Source organism: Anas platyrhynchos, chromosome 17 (assembly GCF_047663525.1).
Source record: "Anas platyrhynchos isolate ZD024472 breed Pekin duck chromosome 17, IASCAAS_PekinDuck_T2T, whole genome shotgun sequence".
NCBI lineage: Eukaryota > Metazoa > Chordata > Aves > Anseriformes > Anatidae > Anas > Anas platyrhynchos.
In genome coordinates this window covers 694,679-704,825 of record NC_092603.1, presented here as the reverse complement: position 1 = coordinate 704,825, position 10,147 = coordinate 694,679, and the positions used below count along the sequence as shown (strand labels likewise).

Here is a 10,147-nt window from a genome sequence, read left to right as displayed (position 1 = left end):
CCGTGTAGGAGCGCAATAAAATGAGAAAAGTGCGCTGCCGCGCAAACCGAGCCCCCCCCCCCATATAAACTGAGCCCCCCACAATAGTAAAAAGCGACCCCAGCCCCGCCGTGGCTCCCCGACTCGGCACGGCCACCGTTGTCTCGTTTTTATTGGTGTTTTTCATGGTACAGGCTGCGTTGCTATGGTGATGGGAGCAGGCTGCAGGCTGCGTTGCTATGGCAACAGGGCCAGGCCGCAGGCTCCATCACCATGGCGACAGGAGCAGGCCGCAGGCTGCGTTGCCATGGCGACAGGGCTAGGCCGAGGGCCTTGTTGCCATGGCAACAACACCAGGCCTCAGGCTTCGTTTCCATAGCAACAGGAGCAGGCCGCAGGCTGCGTTGCCATGGCAACAGGGATAGGCCGAGGGCCTCGTTGCCATGGCAACAACACCAGGCCTCAGGCTTCGTTTCCATAGCAACAACACCAGGCCGCAGGCTTCGTTTCCATAGCAACAGAACTAGGCCTCAGGCTTCGTTTCCATAGCAACAACACCAGGCCGCAGGCTTCGTTTCCATAGCAACAGGACCAGGCCGCAGGCTTCGTTTCCATAGCAACAACACCAGGCCTCAGGCTTAGTTTCCATGACAACAGAACTAGGCCTCAGGCTTCATTTCCATAGCAACGACACCAGGCCTCAGGCTGCGTTTCCATAGCAACGACACCAGGCCGCAGGCTTGGCTGCGGCCTACCCCCCGCCAGCCATTTTGTGCCCCCTCACCCTCCTCTTCCTCACCCCCCCCCTTTCATCATCGCCTCCCCCCCCCCAAAACCGCATCATGAAGCCCCCCCCAGCCCCCCCCACATAAACCAGGAAGCCCCGCCTCCCTCCGTGGCCCCGCCTACAAAAAAAGGCCCCGCCCACAAGCCCCCCCCCCCCCCCATTATCCTCCCCCCCTCCATTAATACTGCTTGGCTTTGGCCCCAGTTGGCCCAGTCCCAAACTGGGCCTGGCCCAGTTCCTAACTGGGCCACCTCCGGCTGACCCAATACTGACAAATCCCCCCCCCCCCGGCTATAAAAAGCCCTTAATTAGGCTAAAAACCTCGTTAAGAAAAATCCCCCCCCTCCCCCCCCCCCGGATGCTGCTAATTAAAAAAGAAAGCTATAAAAAAAGGGGGGGGGGGAGGGGGAAGCTGAGCCCCCCCCCCCCCCCCAGCCACATTTTGGGGTCGGGGTCCGCGCGTCCTGCCCCGTTTAGGGGGGGTCCCACCAGCGAGACCCCCCCCCAGGGCTGGGGTTACCGCCGGCAGGATTCGTCTGGAAGAGGGGGGGAAAAAAGGGGGGTGAGCGCCTCAAAAACCCCCCCAGGACCCCCCCTCAAATCCCTCGTGAAACCCTAAACCCGCCCCAAAATCCCCCCTGCCCCCCCCCCAGATCTCCCAGAGGACGCTGGACCCCCCAAAATCCCTCAGGGCACCCCAGGACCCCCCCAGAAAAAAAGCCAGCAGGGGCCCTAAACCCCCCCAGGGGACCCTAAACCCCCCCAGCAGATCCTAACCCCCCCCAGAACCCTTCTAGCCCCCCCAGGAGACCCTAAAACCCCCCCAAGACCCCCTAGACCCCCTTCAGAGGACCCTCAGACCCCCCCAACCCCCCGCAGAGACCCCAAATCCCCCCTCAGACCCCCCAAATCCCCCCACAGAGACCCCCAACCCCCTCCAACCCCCCCCAAATCCCCCCCCAGAGACCCCCAGCCCCCCCTCAGACCCCCCAAATCCCCCCTAGACACCCCCAACCCCCTCCAACCCCCCCCAAATCCCCCCCAGAGACCCCAACCCCCCCTCTCAGACCCCCCAAATCCCCCCCTAGAGACCCCAACCCCCCCCTCAGACCCCCCAAATCCCCCCCTAGAGACCCCCAACCCACCCCAAACCCCTTTGGGACCCCCCCCGGACACCCACTCACCCACGAGCAGGGCGCGGGCCCGCAGCCCCCCCGGCAGCCCCCGTGCCAGGGGGGGGTCGTCTTCATCCTCCTCTTCCTCGGGGGGCCCGGGGGGGGCCGGGGGGGGCGTGGGTTCCTCGGGGGGGCCCCAGGCCGCCAGCAGAGCCCCCTCGGAGGGGTAGCAGAAGGTGCGCTCCAGCTCCCGCTCGCTGAACCAAATTTTCAGCTGGGGGGGGGGAAATGGGACACGGGGGGGGGGTCAGCACGAGGTTGGGGGCGTTTTGGGGACGTTTTGGGGTGTTTGGGGGTGTTTGGGGGCGTTTTGGGGCACGTTTTGGGGATGCTTTGGGGCATTTGGGAGGCGTTTGGGGGCATTTAGGGACGTTTGGGGACGTTTTGGGATGTTTCGGGGACATTTCGGGGACATTTTGGGGGTACACTTGGGGACATTTGGGATGTTTTGGGGCATTTGGGGACACCTGGGGACGTTTGGGGACGTTTTGCGGTGTTTTGGGGATGTTTTGGGGGCATTTGGGGATGTTTTGGGGGCGTTTTGGGATGTTTACGGATGTTTGGGGATGTTTGGGGGGACGTTTGGGGATGTTTGGAGACGTTTTGGGATGGTTTGCGGTGTTTTGGTGGCGTTTGGGGGGCATTTAGGGCGTTTGGGGACATTTGGGGACATTTTGGGGGACATTTGGGGACTTCTGGGATGTTTTGGGGACGTTTTGGGATGTTTTGGGGGAACGTTTGGGATGTTTTGGGGGTGTTTTGGGTCATTTTGAGGGCATTTTGGGGCATTTGGGGATGTTTTGGGGGCGTTTTGGGATGTTTGCGGACGTTTGGGGACGTTTTGGGGGACGTTTTGGGATGGTTTGCGGTGTTTCAGGGTGTTTGAGGGCATTTGGGGGCATTTGGGGGGCGTTTGGGGACATTTGGGGATGTTTTGGGGACGTTTTGGGACATTTTGGGGGGACATTTGGGGGCATTTGGGATGTTTTGGGGCATTTGGGGACATTTGGGGGACGTTTTGGGGCATTTTGGGGATGTTTCAGGACGTTTTGGGACACCCAAAGACCCCATGGGGATGGGGATGCCATGGGACAGGGACACGGGGGGGTCAGCATGGGGTTGGGGACATTTTGGGAACGTTTTGGGACATTTTGGGATGCTTTGGGTACGTTTGAGGGATGTTTGGGGATGTTTGGGAGCCGTTTCGGTGGTGTTTTGGGACATTTTAGGCCATTTTGGGCCATTTTGGGCCATTTTGGGACATATTGGGACATTTTGGGGATGTTTTGGGACATTTTGGGAACATTTTGGGACGTTTTGGGACACCCCATGGGGACAGGGACACCACAGCGGGGACCAACATTGACGTGTCCCCCCCCCCCATAAGGATTCCCATGGTAATTAATCCCCTCCCAGCTTAATCGCAATTAACGTCAAGCCATTAACGAGCGGGGGGGGGGTGGGGGGGGGGGTCACGCGGCCCTACGGTGAGCGGGGAATGGGAAGAGGAAAGGGGGGGAGGGGGGCAGGGGACCCTCGTGTCCCCTCCCTGCCACCACCGCAACCGCTTCCTTCCCCCCCCCCCATCCTCCCCCCCCCGTGTGGGTTCCTGTTTTTGGGGTGCCCCAAAGGATTCTGGGTAACGGGGGGGCCCCGTTGCACCCCCCCCAAAAAAAATAAAAAATAAAATTTGGGGGACTGGGGGGGGGGGGGCAGGGAAACGAGGATGGGGACGGGGATGGGGACACGGGATGGGGTTGGGGACACGGAAAGGGGAACAAAACAAACCACAAGGGGCCCCAGGATGTCTCGGGGTGCCACCGGGGGACACGGTGGGGACACGGGGGGGGGACACGGGGGGGGGACGCGGTGCCCCTACCTTTTTACGGTGGGGGTCGTTCTTGGCCAGGCAGGAACGGGGCAGGGCCAGGTAGCCACCGATGACCTGGATCTCCTCGGCCGTGGGGTACCGCTTTTTGGGGGGCCCCGGGGGGGCGACGGGGGGCGCGGGGGGCGTGGGGACAGCCGGGGACCCCCCCTCGGTGGTCCCCCCTCGCCGGGGCCGTACGGTGATGGTGTTGCCGCTGCGGCGTTGAAGGGCCGGGTGGGCCGGCGGCGGGGGGCCGGGCTCGCGGCGGGGAGCCCCTCGCATGGCCGCCGGCCCGCTGGGCCCCCCCGGCGTCGGGCCCTCCCCGGCGCCTCCCTCCCCACGCCCCGGCGCCGGCGTCACCGCCGCCGGGGGTGTCACGGCCGCCGGGGGTGGCACCGAGGGGGGTGAGGGCGTCACCGCCGCCATAGGCCTCATTGTTGACGTTGAGGGCGTCATGGCCGCTGGCGAGGGCGTCGTGGCCGCCGCAGGCCTCGCCGCCGTCGTGGGGGGTGTCGAAGACGTCGTTGGGGGCGTCATGGCTGTCGTTGAGGGGGGCGGGGGTGCTGAAGGAGTTGGGGGCGTTGAGGGCGTCGGGGACGTCGTTGGTGGCACCGTTGAGGGTGTCACCGCCGCCGTAGGCCTCATTGTTGACGTTGAGGGTGTCATGGCCGCCGTAGGCCTTGCCGCCGTCGTCGGGGGTGTCGAAGACGTCGTTGGGGGCGTCATGGCTGTCGTTGAGGGGGGCGGGGGTGCTGAAGGAGTTGGGGGTGTTGAGGGTGTCGGGGACACCGTTGAGGGCGTTGGGGACGTCGTTGGTGGCACCGTTGAGGGCGTCATGGCCGCTGTAGGCCTCATTGTTGACGTTGAGGGCGTCATGGCCGCCGTAGGCCTCACGGCTGTTGTTGAGGGTGTGGTGGCCACCGTTGAGGGCGTGGTGGCCGTTGAGGACGTCACGGTCATCGTTGATGACGTCATGGCCACCGTTGACGACGTCATGGCCACCGTTGAGGGCGTCGTGGCCACCGTAGGCCTCTCGACCGTTGTTGAGGCCGTCACGGCCACTGTTGAGGGCGTCATGGCCACCGTTGTGGCCCCCCCACCTCCCCTGCCCGTCCCCTGTCCCTCGGCTGTCCCCAAGCCCTCGTGGCCACCCGTTGTCCCCCCCCGGCCCTCGGCCACCGCCCAGGACCTCACCAGCCCCCTCACTGTCCCCTCGGCCGTCCCCAGCTCCTTGCTTTGGCCACCGCTTGTCACCGGGCTGGTGGCCACGCCGGGGGGCTTGGGGACAGCCACCTGATGGCCTTCGGTTGTCCCCTGGCCCTCGGTGGTCCCCTGGCCCTCACTTGTCCCCTGGCCCTCGGTTGTCCCCAAATTTTTCGTTGTCCCCTGTCCCTCACCTGTCCCCAAATCCTTGCTTGCCCCCAGACCCTTGGTTGTCCCCAAACCCTTCGTTGTCCCCTGCCCCTCAACTGTCCCCAAATCCTTGCTTGTCCCCAGACCCTTCGTTGTCCCCAAACCCTTCGGTGTCCCCAAACCCTCAACTGTCCCCAACCCCTTTTTTGTCCCCAACCCCTCAACCGCCCCCCTTCCCTCAGTTGTCCCCAACCCCTCCGCTGTCCCCAACCCCTTTTTTGTCCCCAACCCCTCAACCGCCCCCAACCCCTCCTCACCCCCCCCGCCCTCCTTGTCCCCCACTCCCCCTCCGTCCCCATCCCCCCCTGGGGGGTGACATTCGGGGACCCCCTCGGTGCTGAGCGAGCGCCCGGGGGGCCGGGGGGGGGCGAAACGCCCGAGCAAGCGACTGACGCGCCCCCCCCCGCCGGGGACAACCCCGGGGGTGTCCTCGTTGTCCCCGCACTTCTCCAACCCCTCGGCGCTCCGGCTCAACGCCGCCGCCGGGGACCCCCCCCCGGTTCCTCGGGACCCCCCCAGCCCTCCCAGTTTGGCCCGGCGCCGTTCCAGTAGCTCCCGTTTCCAGGGGGGGAGCTGGGCCGCCCGCTCGCGTTGTTCCCGTTCCCGGCGCCGCGCCGCCTCCTCCTCCCGGCGCCGCCGCTCCAGGAGCTGCAGCTTCCAGCCCGGAACCGCCATCGCTGTGGGGTCAGGTTGAGGTGAAGGGTTTTGGGGTCAACGGGGGTTTGGGGTGAAGGGTTTGGGGTCATCAAGGATGGGGGTGAAGGGTTTGGGGTCATCAATGGTTGGGTTGAAGGTTTTGGGGTCATCAAGGGTTTGGAGTCAACGGGGGTTGGTGGTGAAGGGTTTGGGGTCATCAAGTGAAGGTTTTGGGGTCAACGGGGGTTGGGGGGGAAGGATTTGGGGTCATCAAAATTGGGGGTGAAGGGTTTGGGGTCAATGGGGGTTGGGGGTGAAGGTTTTGGAGTCAACAGGGCTTGGGGGTGAAGATTTGGGGTCATAAAAGTTGGGTTGAAGGTTTTGGGGTCATCAACGATTGGGTTGAAGGTTTTGGGGTCATCAACGATTGGGAAGAAGGTTTTGGGGTCATCAAAGTTGGGGTGAAGGATTTGGGGTCAACGGGGGTCGGGGGTGAAGGGTTTGGGGTCATCAAGGGTAGAGCTGAAGGGTTTGGGGGTCATCAACGATTGGGTTGAAGATTTTAGGGTCATCAAGGATGGGGATGGTGGGATCATCAATAATTGGGAGGAAGGTTTTGGGGTCAACTGGGGTGGGGGGGAAGGTTTTGGGGTCATCAATGATTGGGATGAAGGTTTTGGGGTCAATGGGGGTCAGGGGTGAAGGGTTTGGGGTCATCAAAATTGGGGATGAAGGGTTTGGGGTCATCAAGGGTGGGGGTGAAGGATTTGGGGTCAACGGGGGTCGGGGGTGAAGGGTTTGGGGTCACCAGGAAGGGGATAGGGCCCACCAGGACCACCAGAATGGGGATGGAGGCTACCAGGAGGGTGTGGGGGCTACCAGGAGGGGGTTGGGGGCCACCAGGGCCACCAGGATGGGGTCGGGGGCCACCAGAACAGGGACAAGGACCACCAGGAGGGGGTTGGGGGCCACCAAGAGGCGATGGGGGCTACCAGGAGGAGGTCAAGGGCCACCAGGGCCACCAAGAGGGGACAGGGACCAGTAAAACAGGGACAAGGGCCACCAGGATGGGGCGGGGGACCACCAGGAGGGGCTGGGGGCTACCAGGGGGGGGCTGGGGGCTACCGGGGGGGACCGGGGGCTACCAGGATGGGATGGGGGCCACCAAGAGGGGATGGGGGCTACCAGGATGGGATGGGGGCTACCAGAAGGGGCCGGGGGCTACTGGGGGGGACCGGGGGCCACCAGGGCCACCAGGAGGGGTTGGGGGCCACCAAGAGGGGCTGGGGGCTACCAGGGGGGGCTGGGGGCTACCAGGGGGGGGCCGGGGGCCACCAGCCCGGCTCCGGCAGCGTGGCGGCACCGGGAAAAGGGGGGGGGGGGGACACAGAGATGGGGACAAAACCGGGGGCGGGGGGGGGACAGGGGGTGACAACGACCCCCCCCCAACCTCTCCCCCCCTTCCCGTGCCCCCTCCCCAAATTTAAACCCGGGGGGGGGGCCCCCAAAATCCTCCCCCCCCCCCCCCCAAAATTCAGGGCGTGCCTCGTGGGGGGGGGGGGGGCGCATCCAAAACGCCCCTCCCTTTAGTCAAAAAAAATCGGGGGGGGCCCAAAATTTGGGGACCCCCCCCCAGGACCCCCGGGACCCCCCCCCCTCACCCTCGGACCCCCCCCCGCGCCCCCCCCCCGCCCCCCCCCCTCGTAACTCACCCGCGGGCTCCGGAGCGGCTGCGGCTTAAAGGGGATGAAGGGGGGGGGGGGGGGGGGATAAAAGCGGCTTTTCCTCCGGGGGGGGGGGACACGAGAAGCGCCCCCCCCCTTGATTCCTTTCCTTTAGGGTCCGGGGGGGTTGAAACAAAAAAAAAAATTAAAATTTTTGGAAGGGGGGGGGCGGGGTTTGAACGCCCAAAAAATCCGCCCGGAACCCGGCTTTAGGGGGGGGGAGCATCCGGGGGGGGCCTCGGGCATCCGGGGGGGGGCAAAAAAAGGGGTGGGGGGGGCCAGGGGGGGGGGATGAGGTGTGGGAGGCCCCCCCGATCCCTGCCCCCCCCCCAAAAATTAAAAAAAAAGGGATTTTGGGGGGGGTCTTTGTGTACGGGAAGGGGAAGGGGGGGGGGGATAAAAAAAGGGGGGGGGGTTAGGGGGGGGTTGGGGGGGTGGGGTTTGGGGGGGGGAGGGGTTTTTTGGGGGGTGGGGTTTGGGGGGGGGAGGGGTTTGTTATTGTAGGGTCGCCCCCGCAGCGCCACCGTGGGGACGTGGGGGGGTGGAGCAGGGGGGGGGGGGGGATTTGGGGGTGGCCCCCCCCCCTACAGCATCTCAGGACCCCCCCCCCAAAATCCCCCCAAAAACCCCCAAAACCCCCAAAACCCCCCCAAAACCCCCCCAAAGCCCCCCAACCCCCCCCACACCCCCAAAATCCCCCTAAACCCCCCCAAAATCCCCCTTAACCCCCCCCCCAACGCCCTCGGGACCCCCCCAGACCCCCCGCTTTGATCCCAAGACCCCCCCAAAAAAATCCCAAGACCCCCCCCAAAAATCCCAAGGCCCCCCCAGATCCTTGGGACCCCCCCCAAAAAATCCTAAGACCCCCCCCAAAGCCCTAGGACCACCCCCAAATCCCAAGACCCCCCCAGTCCCTAGGACCCCCCCCAAAAAATCCCAAAACTCCCCCCAAACACCAGGACTCCCCCAAATAATCCCAAGACCACCCCCAAAAAACCCCGAGACCCCCCCCCCCCAAAAAATCCTAAGGCCCTCCAAAAAAATCCCAAGACCCCCCCCAAATCCCAAGACCCCCCCAAAAAAATATAAGAACCCCCAAAAAAATTCCAAGACCCCCCCAAATACTTGGGACCCCCCCAAAAATCCCAAGACCCCCCCCCAAAAAAATATAAGGCCCTCCAAAAAAATCCCAAGACCCCCCCAAAATCCAAAGACCCCCCCCAAAACATCCCAATTTCCCCCCCCAAAAAATCCCAAGGTCCCCCCAGATCCTTGGGACCCCCCCAAAAATCCCAAGACACCCCCCAAAAAAATCCGAAGACCCCCCCAAAAAAATCCCAAAACTCCCCCCAAACACCAGGACCCCCCCAAATAATCCCAAGACCCCCCCCAAATCCCAAGACCCCCCCCAAAAAATCCCAAGAACTCCCCCAAATCCTTGGGACCTCCCAAAAAAATCCCAAGCCCCCCCCAAAAATCCCAATCCCCCCCCAAATCCTTAACCCCACCCCAAATCCTAATCCCCCCCCCAAATATCAATCCCCCCCCAAAAAATCCCAATCCCACCCCAAATCCTTAACCCCACCCCTAATCCCTCCCCCAAATCCTAATCCCCCCCCCCAAATCCTAATCCCCCCCCCAAAATCCCAATCCCACCCCAAATCCTTAACCCCACCCCAAATCCCAATCCCACCCCTAAAATCCTAATCCCCCCCCAAAAAAATCCTAATCTCACCCCAAATCCTTAACCCCACCCCTAATCCCTCCCCCAAATCCTAATCCCCCCCCCAAAATCCTAATCCCCCCCCCAAAATCCCAATCCCACCCCAAATCCCGCGTCCCCCGTCCCCACCCCAGCCCCAGGGGACCCCACCCTGGGCGCTGCCGGCGCCGCCCTGACCCCAATCTTTTGGGGGGGGGGGGGGAGGGACGAGGGGGTGACCCCAAAAAGGGACACGCCCCCAGGTGACCCTAAAAGGGGCGCTGGTGACCCCCAGGTGACCCCAAAAGGGTCACGGGCACCCGGTGACCCCAAAGTGACCCCAAAAGGGACACGGGCGCTTGGTGGCCTTGGGGTGACCCTAAAGGGAATTTGGGGTCCCCAAAGGGGTCTTGGGGTCCCCAGGTGACCCCAAAAGGGTCAAGGGCACCCCATGACCCCAATGTGACCCCAATGTCCCATGGGGACATTTTGGGGTCTTGGGGGTCACTTTGGGGTCCTGGGGGACATTTTGGGGTCCCGGGGTGACATTTTGGGATCTTGGGGGACATTTTGGGGTCCCGGGGTGACACTTTGGGGTCCTGGAGGTCACATTGGGGTCCCATGGGGACATTTTGGGGTCTTGGGGGGCACTTTGGGGTCCCGGGGTGACATTTTGGGGTCTTGGGGGACATTTTGGGGTCTTGGTGGTCACTTTGGGATCTTGGGGGTCACATTGGGGTCCTGGGGGTCATTTTGGGGTCTTGGGGGTCACATTTGGGTTTTGGGGGACACTTTGGGGTCTTGGGGGTCACTTTGGGTCTTGGTGGTCACATTGGGGTCCTGGGGGGACATTTCGGGGTC

At 63.6% G+C, this 10,147-nt stretch overlaps 1 protein-coding gene across 1 annotated transcript; it reads right to left on the bottom strand.

Moving 5' to 3' along the window:
• Positions 1–133: 133 nt before the first annotated feature.
• PPP1R18 (protein phosphatase 1 regulatory subunit 18) lies at positions 134–4,888 on the bottom strand. Its single transcript, XM_072024947.1, has 3 exons — positions 3,821–4,888; positions 1,951–2,155; positions 134–1,302 (listed from the first exon to the last, which is right to left on the bottom strand). Exons 1-3 carry the CDS (start codon positions 4,886–4,888, stop codon positions 1,283–1,285), a joined length of 1,293 nt encoding a protein of 430 aa, XP_071881048.1. The 3' UTR covers positions 134–1,282.
• Between the last annotated feature and the right edge of the window lie 5,259 nt (positions 4,889–10,147).